The sequence below is a fragment of the Theropithecus gelada genome, chromosome 7b (genome assembly GCF_003255815.1).
Source record: "Theropithecus gelada isolate Dixy chromosome 7b, Tgel_1.0, whole genome shotgun sequence".
NCBI lineage: Eukaryota > Metazoa > Chordata > Mammalia > Primates > Cercopithecidae > Theropithecus > Theropithecus gelada.
The window spans coordinates 95,619,788-95,637,006 of NC_037675.1; the positions used below are offsets into that span (position 1 = coordinate 95,619,788).

Genomic DNA, 17,219 nt, shown 5'->3' on the forward strand with positions numbered 1-17,219 from the left:
CTAATTGTCCGTTATTTGAGGAATTGATAAGTAGAATATGATAGACACACAAATCAAATACTATTATTAGTCATAATTAATGAACTCTGGTTGTATAGTGTCACATGGATAGATCTCTAAGACACTGAGAGAAAAACAAGGAACAGAATGAGTTCTTATCACAATGCCGTTCACGTATGTTAAAAACAGACACAAACCATGTATCTTTTGAGGCTGTATAAGGTGCATGAACTGGGACATACCTTAGTAGAGGAGAGGGTGTATATGGCGGGTAGAAGAATGGGTGTGGAGAAGGAACGAGTGGAAAATAAAAACGAAAAAGAAAGGGGCCTTACTGACTGACGAGCTGGAGTACGAACATAACTTGTCCCCAAGGTCCAAAAAAACCTCCCCAATCCCGCTTCCATCTCGTCCCATTCTTAACAGAACCAAGTGCAAGGGACTCAGCGTGACTGTCCAGAGCAGGGCTTCTCTTCACCAACGACCTAGGTCCTCTTCCCTCCACCCACCCCGCCAAGCCCTCGGTGCCCGAGCCCCGAGCTCTACTTTGACGGCACTTCTCAAACACAACCAAACACACCCAGGCTTCAACCCCAGACGGGCTTGCTTTTATTATTTCTTTTGGGAAAGCTAAGATTCAGTTTAAGTGACTCTTCTCCGGGAGGCCTTTTCCGAATGCTGCCCTTGCCCAAAAGCCAGCCCCTCCAGGGCTGTATTCCCACAGCCCCCTCCCCCGTCAGCCCGGCACCCCGCGTTCTAACTGCTTATTTTGGGCACTCAGCGCTCCCCTTAGGGCTGGAGTTGTGTTAGGGGGGTCTCTGGGTTCGCGACCCGCCAGCTGGGGTGGGCGGTGCTGGGAATAACCGGACAGTTAAGTCAGCAGGTGCAGCCGCAGCCCAGCCAGCTCACTCTCCTCTGCTTCCGCTCTCATTGGCTCAGCCTCCCCGCCCCCAGCCCCCGCCCCCAGCCCGCCTCAGCCGGCTGCGGGAGGCAAAAGGCTCTGCGCAGGCGCCGTGGGGTGGGGCGCCCTTGGTTGGGGGCGGACGGGGGTTTAGGAGGACGGCGAGGAGCGGGCGCAGAGGGGTGGCGGGGCCGCCGCGTCGTTGCGCGGCAGTTGCGTCCGGCCTCGTGCGCGCGGCACCCGGGAGGGGGCGGGGCCGAGGTGGGCAAGGTGGCGGGCCACCGCCCCTGGCCCCGCCCCCACAGCCCGCCCGCGCGCCTCGCCCCGCCCCCTCGCCGGGCCGTGCTCTTGCTCCCGCCGCCCGCCAGCCTCACGCTCGGCTCCGGCTGCCAAGAGCGGGAGAAAGTCCTGCTGGTGGGCGGCCGCGGGGCTGAGCGCGTCCGGCATCCCGGGGCCGCTCCGGCCCGGGCGGCGAGGGTGCCCGGCGGTCCATGCATCCGCCGCCGTCCGCCGCCGCGATGGATTTCAGTCAGAACAGCCTGTTCGGCTACATGGAGGACCTGCAGGAGCTCACCATCATCGAGAGGCCGGTCCGCCGGAGCCTCAAGGTGCGCCCCGGGGAGAGGACCTGCCCTCAGGGCGTCCGGCCGCCTGCCCCGCGCGGCCCCGCGCTGATCTCCGCCCCACCCCACCACCCTCCCCTCCTTCGGGCCGCCGGGACCCTCTCAGTCGGACCGGCCCCTCCGTCCTCCTCCAGCCCCTGTTGCCGTGCCGCCCTAAGCCAGCTCCTCCCGGACCCTTCCTCAGCGCGGACCCAGTCCCCCCTAGTCTGGACCCCCATCCCCAAGGGACGGGTCCCTGCCCCAGCCCCGACCCGGCGCCAGCCCCGCGGCCCTTGCCCCTTCTGAGGCGTCCGAATCCCCCCGGCCCACCCCCAGGAACGGCCGAGCTCCAGCCCTCGGGGCAGCCCCAGCGTCCTCAGTCGCGGACCCCCTTCCTTCCGCCCCCCGCCCCACCCCGCGGGAGCTGCCCCTCGAGGCCGCAGCCCACCTCTCCCCGGTCCTCTCCTGGGCTCCCCAACCTCTGGTCCGCTGACGCCGCCCGGGTTCTGGCCCCAGGCCCACCCCTCGGTCCACACATTCCCGACTCCTCCCCCCACCTCTCCCCGAGACACCACCCAGCATCCCGTCCGCTCACCCCCAGCCCACCAAGTCAGAGCAAGCTCGGGTCCCTCTGCCCTCGAGGCAGCCCGGCCTCCTCTCGCTTCCCAGCCAGCACCCTTTCTCAGTGTGGTCCTGGTCCCCGTCTACAAGCCCTCGCGACCCTTTGCCGCCCTCCTGAGTCACCGCGCATCCTTTCCTCCCAACCCCTCCAGGACTCTAGCTGGGACCCTGCTCCCCAGTCCCTTGAGGGAGTCAACCTTCAGCTTGCTCCCCCCACCCCCACCGGCTCTCCCACCCCGCAGAGTCATCTTCCTCCCAGAGGCTCCAACCTTTAGCGCCAGCAAACCTAGTTTACGGACGGGACCCCTTTCCCCTGGCCATCGCTTAATTAGCTGCTTTAGCTCCTCTCACTCCCACCTGCCGCAATATCTCAAACCTCTGGTTTCTTCCAGCCCCAGAGTTGATTTCCTTCCCTCCCCCACTCCAGATCTTGTCCTTTTCATGCCTGCTCGGCTGCAGTGTTCATCCATCCCCCTTTTAGCATTTCTTGGGGTGGAAAATGCTGGAGAAATAGCCGTGAGGTATTAGAGATAAAAGTGTGTGTATTTATTCGTTTTATAACATGCGTATGAAATGGATTTCAGCCAAGGTTCTGAAGCCACGATGCGATTTTCAAGCTGCAATCCAGAAGCTAGAAGGATAAAAACAGAAAAAAAACAGTCCCCTCCCCAAATTCGACCACCCAATTAGAGACCTCCGTGATTGATGTCGCCTGGTATCCTCAGCTCCTTGATTAGTTTTCATTGTTAATGCTTAATTGTGAAACTTTTTCATTCGTTTATCCTCATAGAGGGTCACTGGGAGGTTGGGAGGCAAGACTGACCCAATGTTTGTGGTGCATAAATGTGTATTGTACCCTTGACAGACACCAGAAGAAATAGAAAGATTGACAGTCGATGAAGACCTCAGTGATATTGAAAGGGCTGTTTATCTGCTCAGGTATTTCCTAGTCTTTCTGTGAAATTGCTCTTTTTTTCCCCCCTGTGGCAGCAGAGATGAATGCTTTCTAAAATGTATGTTCCCGTTATGTTCAGATTTACTTAGCCACTTGAACAGAGTACTTTTGTGTGCATAGTACTTAACTATATTATACATTAGATTTGGCTGTGGACTTATGAATTTGAGAATTTAAATAAAACACCTAATTTATAGAATGTTGCTTGGAGGAGGAAGAGCAGATGGTTTGAGTTGAACCTCATCCTTTTTTTCTTTTCTGGCATTGGTTTTTCTCACTTAAGATTCAGTAAGTTTAGATGAGACTTGAGTATACAAGGATTAGTTTTAAGTTCATTGTAGAGTAGGCACATTATATGGGATCTACTATATGGAAAAAAATCCACAAATATGGTAGTTCATTTTGCTGTTCAGGATGTCCTGTTTGTAGTACTTTTGCTATGCAAGCTTTATGATTTTGTCTGAGGGGTTTTGGAAACTTAGTTGAGCCTACTGTCGTTTAAATTTCAAACCATTTCACAGGCTCTACAGAATTGCTTAAGGCAAATGGTTACTGCGAATATTTACAAGATTTTTCTGAACTATTTAAAACATTGTCTTGTAGATTGAGCATCTTAAAAACTAGTACAGTGACCATTAATGATGTTTTAATTAATTGATTAAAATCCTTTAGAAACAAATTTCCTACAGCATTTTGTGTATATTTAAAATTTTTCATTAGCTTACACAACATATTTTTCCTTTTTGGCAAATTAGTCACTCTTATTTTCCAGAATCAGATTTTGAAAACTGATGTAATTTACCTCCTAGGATATTTGTCATCCTTGTTTCCTTAGCTCAGTGCCAGTTCCAGGTACTGGCAAGTTTCTTGTTCTCCTTTCTTGTTTACAGATCTTGTTTCCAGTCCCATGTTATTCATTGAATGATCCTGTAAAAACAAACAAACAAACAAACAAAAACTCCCTCTCCAGGTCTTCAATTTTCTTAATTACTTTTTTTAGCCTACTAAAAGTGGCATCATGAGTTTCTGTTGTAACTTTAGTCAGAATATCAGCATATTTACCATGTAGACCATTCCCTTTGATAATTGTATCATTTAGAAATGTAACTGCATCTTAGACTTAATGTTGATGTTATTTTCCCCCGCTTTGTGATAGCTATGGTACATGCTCTCATCATTTCTACCTATTTACTTCAGAGAAAACTTCTGTTTATATATGAATTCAACGGTGTGTGTTTTGGGTGTTTACTTAGAGAATAATCCAACTTTTAACCGATTTTCATATTTTATTGTGTTGTATTTGGAATACTTTATTCCTTAATAATTAACACATTTATTATGGTGAACAATAGTTGTCAACATTTGCCTATTCCCACAGTTCTTTTACTCAAAGTAGGTAGAAAATTGATGAAAGTGTGGATAAATGTGTTTAAATCTACAACAGTTAATGATTTGAAATAACCTCCTGTTTATTCCCACTGAATTTTCTTTAGTACAAACACTGGCTTAGAATTAGGAAATGGAGAGTCTTGCTCTATTTACTTGTGATAGAAGACACCGTATTCTAGATATCAGTGATAAGCCTTTTTTTTAAGGAAAGCTTATTTGTTTTCTATTTTGCTTTTATTGTTTGTTAGCAAACCAGGTTGTCTGAGTTGTCTTTATTTCTCAGACTCAACATAAGTTTCACTCAGTTCTGGAATTTACAAAGCCCTTATAGAGACAGATGGCCCCTCTTATTCTTAGACAAGAGAATTTTAAAAGAGATTCAATATCTCCTTTAGTTTCTTGTGGCTCACCTACCTTGAAGGAGGTTTGCAAGGTGACTCAGAAGGGGAACACTGGTTTGGTTGTGTATGGGTTCTCCAGCTGAGTTCTTCTTTTGTATCCTTAACATCTTACCACCTCCTGGGGGAATGTGGGATTTCACCTTAGTCCAGCTTTGGGAGGGATGATGCCAAGAATGCCTGAAAGGGTCTTTCTTCCCTGGGATTCAGGGGAGGAGACAGGATTGTTTCATAGAGATGTTCTGAACTTTGCCTCGGTTTAGGCCTTCTCATCTTCTCTCATGTATTGAACCTGCTATTGTAAATGTAATTTATTCCTTTTTTTCATTTGTACTTTGCTGAGTCCTTTTTTCCCTCTGTCAGTGATTTTCAGGTTTATTTTTGAGCACTTTACCTTTTCCTCTGCATTGAATATTATATAAATGTATAATATGTAACATATTTTTTCTCTTGGCTTTTATGTGTCAGGTTTGTTTCTTTAGTTCTTTTATTTTGTATATTAAAACTATTTTGGAGTATTATGTTAAATTAGAATTCAAAGTCAGATATGTAAGCATCAGTAAGCAATGCTTTATATTAGTGGAGTTTCTGGTAGCACTTAGATTGAATCCATTATCTGAAAAAAGCATTATATATAATATAGAGTACTATCATCAATGAAAAACAAATTATACTGTTCATTATCTTACCCTGAAATATGGCAAGTCATTTATTAATGACATTTTCGCAATTAAGTTTAGAATATTATAGTCTTCAAAGATTTGACACAGATGAATTTGTGGTTTTGCACACATATGATGCTGCTATACCCATCTGTGGCATTTAGCACTGAAGCAAAACAACTTTCCTAATAGTCCCAGCTTGTGTCTTAGTCAAAATCATATCATATCTTTTTCCTGTTCTTTCTCTTCTTTGTGGTTTTGCATATATTTTTGGAATGTACTTAAAACATGTGAATGATTTTGTTATGGAAGAATCCTAAGTATGTATACTGTGCTTTCATTAGGTAAATCTTTACTTGTATATTTCTGACTGCCTACCAGATGAAGTGTAGACCCTGAAGCCTGGCATTCAGAATACTCCATAGGTGACTCTATCTTAGCTGTGCAATGTGATGTCCCACCAGTCCCCCACTTTTAAAAATGGCTTTATTGAGATATAATTCATAGTCCCTGTAGTTCACTCATTTAAACTGAATAGTTAAGCAGGTTTTAGTATATTCACAGAATTGTGCAACCATCACCACAATCAATTGTAGAACATTTTTGTCACCCGCAAAAGAAACTTTGTACTATTAGCAGTTACCCCTCAATACCAACCCTCTCAGCCTTTGGGAACCATTCTGCTTCCTGTATATATGGATTTGCCTATTCTGGACATTCCTAAACATGGGATCATACAGTATGTGGCCTTTTGTGACTGACTTCTTCCACTTAGCATAATGTTTTCAAGGTTCACACATGTTATAGCAGGCATTAGTAGTTTATTTCTTTTTGTTGCAGTGTAGTATTCTACTGTATGGATATAGCACTTTTGTTTAGCCATTCATCAGTTGATGGATATTGAGTTGTTTCCACTTAATTCTTCACTTTTTGATTCAGTCATGCTGGCCTTTTCATTGTTACTCAGTTTCATTGTGTTTATCCTTAACTTTTGCTTATGCTCATCCTGGAGTACTCTTTCAGTATATCCCTGTCCATCATATAGCATCTCTAGGATCCAGCTATAATCTTACATGTTTCATAAAGTCTTCCCTAACTGCTTAAACCACATGGATCCCAGGCTTCTTTGATCTCCCTTATCACTTAGTGGCGCTTTCTTCAATTGGCCATTAATCATTGATTTATATTCCTTAACTGTGTGTACATGTTTTCTTCAGTAGATTGTAAGGTCCTGGAGGACAAGCTTTTAGAGGACAAGGGCAAGCTTTCTTGTTGTTCTTTCTTGTTCTTTGCTGTGATACAAATACATACCTCTTAATGGAATAAAGAGTATTTAAGATGACCATACTGCGAGATGAATTAAGCAACTTCTGATATTTTTAATTTTAGGTATTATGGGTCATATCTTCTTCTATAACTTGTTATCTATGTGACAGAGGTCAAGTTAGTTATGGTTTTCGAGGCCTGCTTTTCATTTGTAAAGCGGAAATAATAATTCCCTTTTCCCAGTGTGGTTGAAGCACCTGGCACATGATAGGCATCCCATTACTGTTAATTCCCTTCTGTCTCCTTTTCCCTTTCCCTACTTCCTTGCTACTTAGGTGCTCAAGTTACATTTAAAACTTTAAAAGAGGATAATGGTATTAATTTTGCCTTCTAATAATTTAATAAACAAAGTATACCAACTGAAGTTTGTGATAGATATCCATTAACTTCATTTGCTAATAGTATTTATCAGAAATTAGAATCTTCACAAATCATAATTAAGCATTTCTAACTGAGTAATAGTAAGGTCAGCCTGTTGATTTATATTTTCTTAACAAATGACCCTAAGTAATATTTGCTGTTATGCATTTAATATGTTGATTGGTTAATGTACTGAGCCTAGCTTTTATGTTGCTTACTTTTAAAGTCATTTGTGACTTTAAAACTATTTTCACTTTGTGCCGTGAGTTTTAAATCATTTTGCACTTTGCTTTCCCGGGACAGTCAGATAAAGAGCTTTGCTTTTTTTTTTTTTTTTTTTTTTTTTCCTTTTTTCTTTTTTAAAGACAGGGTCTCACTCTGTTTCCCAGGCTGGAGTGCAGTGGCTATTCACAGGCACAGTCATAGTGCTCTAACTCCTGGGCTAAAATGATCCTCCCACCTCAGCTTTCCGAATACCTGGGACTACAGAAGGCACATACCACCTCCACAGCCACTGCCCCCATCATAAAGTGCATCTGTAATTGGAACTTTTTTTTTTAAACTTTCTCTTATTATTTTTTAAAGAGTAAGTGCTCCCCCTAGTGATATGAAGGAGTGAGATTTCTGCAGTCAAATCAGTGGAAATAAACAAGTGTTGTACCATGTGAGAACTCTGGCGTACTTCCTGGGTTCAAGACTAGGATAGGGTAGCAATGAGACAGTGAGGAAGAATTCTAGTGTTTAAAGCTTTGCTACCCACCTAGCTTTTAGTTATTTTATCTTTTAAAATACCTATCTTATTTGCTATCCCACAGTGGAAAGTTGTGTGGAAAACTCCTTTGAATGCCCTCATTTTTAAGACCTGTGTCCCACATTTACTTTCATTATTGTCTTGATTTCTGTTTTTGATGCTTGCTGCCTTTCAGTATTGTTTTAGTGAGGCATGGTGTGTGTGTGTGTGTGTGAGAGAGAGAGAGGGCGGGAGAGAGAGAGATCACGTTTGCATTTGTGCGTGCATGTGTGTATGTGTATATAGGTGGTCTTGAGTGACCAGTATTGCTTGCTCAGTTTTCTCTAGTGATATACAGGAGAGGACTTTTGCATTCTTCACAATTAAGATAGATAGTTGGTTGTTAATACAAACAATTGGCTAGAATAATAAAATCATAAATGATACATATTTTCAACAGTACATTCTAATGTAAACTATAAATATATTTTCATTTGCCAATCTTTTGATGTAGAGTCATGGTCTTTTCTTTGAGTATGGGTCTGCTGATTAAAGTTTGAAATTCTCCTTCTTTCATAAATCACCCCATAATGCATTTACAATATCAAGTTCAGTTTTCTTTATAGGTGAACAAGAATTTAAATTTGCTTATGAAGCAGTCTGAAAGCATGGTTCTAGGTTTTTATGATTTTCGACTTGTGTTTTGTTCTTCGATACTTTAATAGCGATTTTCTTTGACAACTTATGTTTATTGAATTTAGTTTTTCTAAAACTTTTAACTTTATTTTTATAGAAACAAGTATATGTATTCATATATTTAGGTAATATTTAATTAAATTATGTAATTATGTAATTGCAACAGCAAGTGAAATTTGAGATAAACTAGTTTGGGAACATACTTAGCTGACTCTTAATTACAACTCAACTAGTGAGAGTGGAATTCTGTGGGCTTTCCAGAAAGTAGTCTATTAGCGATGAGCTTTCAGCTTGCAGTTGCAAGGCAGTAGAGAGAGTATTGCTTAATCAGGTCTTTTAACATCTTTTCACATCTCAAACACCTTTGTTTGAGAGAGATACATACCATCTCCTTTCCAAGTGTGCTCTGTGATGATCTTGCTTCATTCTTGATATTCCTCTCCTGTCTCTCTGTTGAATTCGTTCCCATGGTCTGGTTTGTTCTTCGTTTGCCTTTATACATTAAAAAAAGTAATGAATTTGGAATATCAGTTAAAGAAGTACTTTTATAAGCTTATATTTTATTTTTTAACGTGAACTTTGAATATATGCAGAAATGTGCACAAATCGTAACACAGCTTGTTGATTTTTCACAAGTGAACACACCCATGTACCCAGTATCCAGATTAAAGCATAGAACATTATCGTGTTAGCTTAGTAGCTTCCTTTGTATTCCTGTCCCAGTGCCCCGTACTTCCTGCAAAGGGTAGCTACTCTCCTGACTTCTAACACTATACATTGATTTACTTGATTTTGAACTTTCTATAGTAGGAAGCACTCTATGTACCTTTTGTGTATAGCTTCTTTTGCTCAACATTTTAAAAAAGAGATTATCCATATTGTTGCATGGAGCAACAGATTGTTCATTCTCATTGCTGTATACTATTCCATTATGTGAATATATCACAATTTATTCATTCCACTTCTGATGGACATTTGGCTTAGTTTTCAGTTTGGGGCTTTTATGAATGATGCTGTTATAATCATTCATGTACAAGTCTCCTGGTGAATACATGTGTACATTTCTTTTAGGTATCATTATAGAAGTAGAATTGTTGGTCATAGCATATGCCTATGTCCGGCTTAAAAGATATTGCTAAACAGTTTTCCAGTGTGCTTTGACTAGTTTGTACTTCTGCCAGCAGTGTTTGAGTGGTCCCAGCCTATATTTTTTTTAGGAAACAAAAGTGACAAACTTCTTAGTACGTAATTTCTAGCATATCAATAATGAGCTTCCTAGTTAATAGCCTTTAGATGTTTCGTTTCTCTGTGCATGACTTACACCATCTAACTTTTTTTCTTTCCCTATAAGAAGGGGAGTTCTATAAGGTTTTACTTGGCTAGACTGTTGGTTAGAAGACTCTCAGTTATTGGATTGTCTCTTAGGAGATGAGGCATATTGTGTGATTAGTTTTTCTTAGAAAAAGAGAAACAAAGTGGATATTGGAGTCTCCCTGTTCCTGGGAGTGCTATTCTCAGTCCCTGTGCTTTTAATGATTCTAAGAGGTCCTCATTAAAAAACAATTGCCCACGTTGTCATCTTCTGTGAAGATGATGTACAAATGACTTGCCTTTCTACATGGAAATTGCAGGCAACTTCATTTGTATTTTTTAGGACAGAGGGATCACTGTTTAATATATTAAGAGCAGTATATAATGGATTCCAGCTGTATACCTTCCATTATTGCTAAGGTCAAATTACTGAAGTCTTTGGCAAACCTTGAATTCCCTGTTTTGGAAAAGTACTAGGTCTCTGAATATAAAGGGTTTGGAGATTGTTTCCCATCTCTGTTTCCTTTTCTTTTGTTATGAGAACAACCATGGGAGGCATCTGTGTCTTTTTTCCTACTTACCGAAGATTCAGAAAGGTTTCTCTGTGACATCTGTAGAAAGCAGAATGCTCTCATGGGATCTGTAGGAAAAGCTTAAAAATAAAAAGTGAAATATTTTCATCAATGTAAAAGTGACCCATATAATGTCATTGAAAAGACCTCTGAAAGCGTAACAACATAATGTGATGTGAGAGAATTGAGCAAAGTTTTCATCTTGTAAGCATAGTGTTTTATTTAAAAATGTCTATAAATTCTGTAATATAAAATAATTTCATAATATAGAATAATAAAATATGTAAAAATTAATCTATAAAATAAATATAAGATAATATATAAAGCAATATAAAATAAATGAGTATATATATTTGAATAAAGAATGTGTTAAGTTATGTAACTACAATGTAATCATATTATAACATATGTATATTGTAAATGTATATGCACGCATGTGTATGTGTTTATTTTCATGAGCAATTAACTCATCCCAATGCTTCCTCTTGGGAAGTAGCTAAGTGAGACACAGGGACACAGGAAAGTTGAGTTCTATCATAAATTATAACTAATTAGTTCCCAGTAAAAAGTGGGAGTTGTATTGCTTGGTTCCCAGTCTTGTAATGTTGAATTGTGCAGTAGTTTCTTAGTATTGACAGTAAGAATTAAAGGGTTCACCATACCAAGTGGTAAAATTCATAGCTTTCTTTTTTTTTGAGACAGGGTCTTGCTGTGTCACCCAGGCTGGAGAGCAGTGGTACAATCATAGCTCACAATAACCTTGAACTTCTGGGCTCAAGTGTTCCTCCTGCCTCAGCCTCCTGAGTAGCTGAGGCTACAGCCATTAGCCACCATGCGTAGCTAATTAAATTTTTTTTGTAGAGATGGGGTTCTTGCTGTATTGCCCAGTCTTGTCTCGAACTCCTGGCCTCAAGTGATTCATCTACCTCAGTCCCCAGGTTGCTGGGATTATGGGTATGAGTCACCAGGCCTGTCTTCCTTCTTAAAATTAAGATTACATGAAGGGAATTAAAGCATTGAATAAGGTCCAATGATCTTTTAAATCTGTACATCTTTCAGTTTGATTTTTTGGGTATTACAGTGTCTTTCATTGACTGTGTTGGCTATCAAATGTGGAAAGCATAGAGAAAGTGTTTAGGCTTAGTTCTTCATAAGCCAAAAGCCACTTTTGGCTTATCCTTAGATGATACTAGTATAATACTGGTATATGTAATCATGTTAGTAATAATTGCAAAATCGATTATACCCTTAGAATGTAATTTTCCCTCCAATCAGAGATGTTAATAATGGAAAAGATTTGTAATGCAACTAATAGTTGCTTTACAGCAAATCTTATGAATTTAGGTTAAAACATATCTGAGTACTTATGTGCTAGGCATCTCCTGGGGAATGAAGGTCATTATACTGGCAGATACTTGTATTCAAGGAGATAGTTTAAGGAAGCAAATGTGTTTTTCTTAAATTTCAGTAGAATAGAGGTATCAATTAACAGGTACTGGGAGTCAGTATGTTATATTGGAAATAGTTTAAGGCAGACCCAGATTTATTCTTGGAGGCTGAGGCTTGCTCATTTACTTACTGAGAGACCTTGGGTAAGTTGCTTATCTTCTGTGAGCCCAAGTCTCCTAATCTAAAATGGGAATAAATAGGCTGGGCACAGTGGCTCTCACACCTGTAATCCCAGCAATTTGAGAGGTCAAGGCAGGAGGATCCATTGAACCCAGGAATTCGAGACTAGCCTGGGCAATATAGCGAGACCTTGTCTCTACAAAAAAATTTTAAAAAGTATCCAGGAATGGTGGCTTGTTCCTGTTTTTTTTTTTTTTTGCACTCAGGAGTTTGAGGCTGCAGTAAGCCACGAGTGTGCCACTGACCTCCAGCCTGGGCAACAATGTGAGACCCTATCTCAAAACAAACAAACAAAAAATAAAATGAGAATAATAATACCTTCATTGCAGGATTGTTGAGAAGATTAGAGGAAATGTATGTATAGGGCACAATGCTTGGTACAGAGTACTGTTCAGTAAAAGATAGTTGTTGCTGCCCTTTTAAATCATCTGTTTGGGATTGGGAACATATTTACTTTGGATATACAGGAAACATACCATTTAGAAACTTCTTGTGTTACAAAGTTTCCTCTCTAGATTAGTTTTCTAGATGGGGCACCAAATTCCCCCACCTCCATTTTTGGAAAATACCTTTATTGAAGTATAATTTAAATAAACTAAGTTTATAGTTTGATGAGTTTTGACAAATGGGTACACCTGTATAACTAGCACAAAATATAAAACATTTTCATCACCCCCACAAAAGCTACTGGTATGTCTTTGCAGTTAACTCCACACCCTAACCCTAAGCAACCATTAATCTGCTTTTGTCACTGTGGAATAATTTTGCCTGTTGTGGAATCTAGACATAGTTTTTTTATATCTCTTGGATAAATGCCTAAGAATGTTTGTTGGGTTATATGCTGACTATATATTTTTTCATTTTTTGAAGCTTTTTGAGGTATAATTCACATCTAATAAATCACACATATTTAAACTGTATAATTTAACGAACTTTGACATATGTATACACAATTCAGATACTGAACATATCCATCACTCCCAAAAGCTACTTGTGTCCTTAGATTATCTCTCTCTCCCTCCCGTGAGCCCCTTCCATTCCAGGCAACCACTGATCTGCTTTCCATTACTATAAATTAGTTTCCAATTTCTAGAATTTTATAGAAATGGATCATATAGTCTACTCTTTTGCCTGGCTTCTTTCAATCTAATTATTTTGTAGTTCATCCTTGATGTTGCTTATATTGTTAGTTTACTGCTTTTTATTATTGATAGTGGTTCCATTTAATGGGTATAACACATCTTGTTTATCCATTCATCAGTTGATGGACATTTGGGTAATTTTCAGTTTGGGGCTTTTACAAACTTAGTGACTATACACATTCATTTATAAATCTTCATGTAGACATGTGCTTTCCTTCCTCTCTGGTAAACATCGAATTGTAGGACCATATAGTAAATGTATGTTTATACCTTTAAGAAACTGCTAAATTGTTTTTAAGGTGATGGTACCATTTTATATTTCCACCAGCAGTATGAGCGTTGGAGTTGCTCCTTATACTTGATAACACTTGATATGATCAGTCTTTTTAATTTTAAGTCATTCTAGTGGTGTGTAGTAGTATTTCATTGTGTTTATAATTTGTTCTATTGATTATGGAGAGAGAGTATTGAAGTCTCCAACTGTAATTTCAGGTTTGTCTATTCCTCCTTTCAAATATGTAATTTTTTACTAGTAGTTTATGTATTTTGAAACTGTGGTGAAATGCACATAAAATTAGGATTATTATGTTTTCTTGAATTGACCCCTTTATCATTAAGTAATGTAAACATTCAAAGAATAAATTCTTTGAAATATACTTTGTTAGGCTGGGCACAGTGGCTGACACCTGTAATCCCAGCACTTTGGGAGGCCGAGGCGGGTGGATTACAAGGCAAGAGTTTGAGACCAGCCTGGCCAAAATGGTGAAACCCTGTCTCTACTAAAAATACAAAAATTGGCCAGGCGCAGTGGCTCACGCCTGTAATCCCAGCACTTTGGGAGGCCGAGGCCAGCGGATCATGAGGTCAGGAGATCGAGACCATCTTGGCTAACACGGTGAAACCCCATCTCTACTAAAAATACAAAAAAAAAACCTAGCTGGGCGTGATGGCGGACGCCTGTAGTCGCAGCTACTCGGGAGGCTGAGGCAGGAGAATGGCGTGAGCCCGGGAGGCCGAGGTTGCAGTGAGCCGAGATTGCGCCACTGCACTCCAGCCTGGGCGACAGAGCAAGACTCTGTCTCGGAAAAAAAAGAAAAAGAAAAAAAAAGAGAATATACGTTGTTTTGTAATCTACTTTATCTAATATTCACATGTTCATTCCAACCTTCTTTTGGTTAGTGTTTAAAAAGTATATCTTTTTCTGTCCTTTTAATTAATTTTTTATATTTCAGAATAATTTTAAATTTTCACAAACATTGCAGTTAGTTTAGAAAGTTCCTATATACCTTCCACCAGTGTCCCCTAATGCTAACATGTTATTAATACATAATCATGGTACATCTTTCAAACATTCAGAAATTAACATTGATACATCACTCTAAACTAAACCTCAGACTTTATTTGGATTTCACTAGTTTTTTCACTTTTGTTTTTTTTTTCTGTTTCACGATCAACTCCAGGAAACCGCATTGTATTTATGCCTCCTTAGTCTTCTCTTGGCTGTGACACTTTCTTAACTTTTTCTTATTTTTCATGATCTTGATAGTTTTAAAGAGTGCTGGTCAGGTATTTCATAGACTCTCCCTCAAATTGGATTTGTGTGATGTTATTTCTCATAATTAGATTGGGGTTATGTGCTTTTAGGAAGAGTACCACAGTGCTTTTCTTATCTCGTCATATCAGGGGATTCATGCTGTCACCATGGATTTATCCTCAGTTATGTTAATTTAGGCCATTCACTTAAGGAAATACCTGGCAGGTTTTTCCACTGTGGGAGTGGCGAGAGATGACTTCCAGCCTTTCGTCATCTTAGGGAGAAAGCATTCTGTCTCTTACCATTAAGTATAATGTGGTTGTACTTTTTAAATAGATAACCATTAGGTTAAGTTTCCTGTATTCCTAATTTGCTAAGTTTTACCATGAATGGGTATTGAATCTTGTAGAATGTTTTTTTCTGTATCTATTGATATGGTATATGGCTTTTCTTATTTTGTCTTTTAATACAGTGAAATACATTGATTACTTTTTGAATGATGAACCAACCTCTCATTCTTGGAATAAATCCTACTTGTTCATTATGTAATTAGTCTTTTTATATGTTTCTGGACTCTTTGCTAATATTTTGTGGAAGATTTTGTCATCTATGTTAATAAGAGGATTAATCATCAGTTTTCTTATAATATCTTATTTTGATTGTATTTTATGAAGATGACCCTACAATCAAAATGCCTATTATTCTGTTACACTGCTTAGTTTCTTCATTATTACTACATAAATAGCATGTAGACCTAGTCTTTGGACAACATATTGAAATCTTGACAGGGATATATATATCTTGCCTAAAATATATATATGTGTGTATACACACACACACATATAGAGAAACATTTGTATCGTGATAGAGTACCTAAATTATTTGCTGTTGAATTACATTTGTTGTAATTAATAATTATATTTCCTTAGACAATTGTGTAGTTGGAATTTGCTAAGAGAGTGGATCTTAAGTATTCTCATCACAAAAAGTCATTATGTGAGGTGATGGACATGTTGATTGGCTTTACTGTAGTAATCATTTTATAATGTATACATATGGTGAGATATCATAATCACTTTGTAGCCTGTGAATACATAGATTATTTTTTCTCAATTTACAATTAAAAAGGGTTAAAAAATCGCATCACATTGTATATCTTAAATATGCAGCATTTTTGTCAGTTATGCCTCAATAAAACTGAAAAAAATTATTTTAGAATAACTAGAGGACTGATAATTTGTATATTGTTGAATGATAAGAATATCTAAAACAGTTACCATAAGAGAAATCAGGGAGAAAATTGACTTTGTTTTTTTCTCTTAGAGAAGAAAATAAACATATGTAAAATTTATTTAAATGAATAGTTATTTAGGAACTCATGAGAGAGATTATAGGATCAATAGTTTTTAAAAATCAGCTCTTGCTTTGTGGAGATGACATTTTGGCCCTGATAGTAACTAGCTGGTTGACCTAAGTTCCACAATCTCTGTAGATGTTGGTTTCTTCCTTGTCACAATGTGAAGGAGATGTGTTATATTTCCAAGACCCCCTTTTAGTTTGAACATTTCATTTTATTCTATCTTATCCTGTCTTTATTATTAGATAAAAGAAATAATTATTTCACGTAGCTTTTACAGATTGATTTTGGATTGACTGATGAGTTTTTAAATATTATAATTGATGTGTTTGTATTACATTTCTTCTGATTCAGTGCCCCACTTACAGTGATAATCAGTCAAATGAACAGACGGGAGCCACTGTGTATTATTTGGGACTCTCTTTCTGGGTCATATTATTCATTCTGGATTTCAGTCATCATTTCCATGGCATGATTTCCAAATGTGTGACTGTAGCCTTGGCCTTTCCTTCTCAATTTTGGATCATTTCTGTTTACTGGGCACCTCCACCAGGGTGTCTCCACCAGAATGTCTTGCTGGCTTTTCAAACTCAATGTGCTTGAAACTGCATTCATCACTTCTTACCTAAATATGCCTCCTCTTGTTATTGAAGCCTGACCATCTTCCGGTATCATACTGGAGGGAAACCTGGGAGTAATTTTATACTCTTTCTTTTTCTGTCAGTACTCTTGACAGTCTTCGTTGTCTGACACATTCTGTGCTAGGCATAAAGCGTTATTAGATTGTGTTGGAGAATCCAGAACCAGTGCCTGGCACCCAGCAGTTCCTGAATGATTGAACATGTCACTTCACCTGTTTAGGTTAGGTAATTGGGTCTCTTCTCCTTCAATACTTATTTGTCACCCCTTCTTCCTGTAGGTGCCAGGGACTTGGCCTGCTTTTATCTTTTTTTTTTTTTTTTTTTTTTTTTGAGATAGGGTCTTACTATATTGCACAGGCTGGTCTTAAACTCCTGACCTCAAGCAATCCTCCT

General features: G+C 39.4%; 1 protein-coding gene across 6 annotated transcripts in view; it reads left to right on the forward strand.

Annotated features, from left to right (window-relative positions):
• Positions 1 to 1,238: 1,238 nt before the first annotated feature.
• Positions 1,239 to 17,219, forward strand: part of PPP4R4 (protein phosphatase 4 regulatory subunit 4) — a 108,385-nt gene continuing 92,404 nt past the window's right edge. For 5 of the 6 annotated variants that reach the window (XM_025392179.1, XM_025392178.1, XM_025392176.1 and 2 more), the window contains exons 1-2: positions 1,239 to 1,509; positions 2,990 to 3,063. Coding sequence is in view for 3 of the 6 variants with exons in the window: in XM_025392176.1 (XP_025247961.1) it covers positions 1,393 to 1,509; positions 2,990 to 3,063 (191 nt within the window). In the remaining 3 variants the exon portion in view is untranslated. Of the gene's footprint in view, positions 1,510 to 2,397; positions 2,663 to 2,989; positions 3,064 to 17,219 lie in introns of those variants that run through there. The other variant, XM_025392177.1, reaches the window with a different exon arrangement.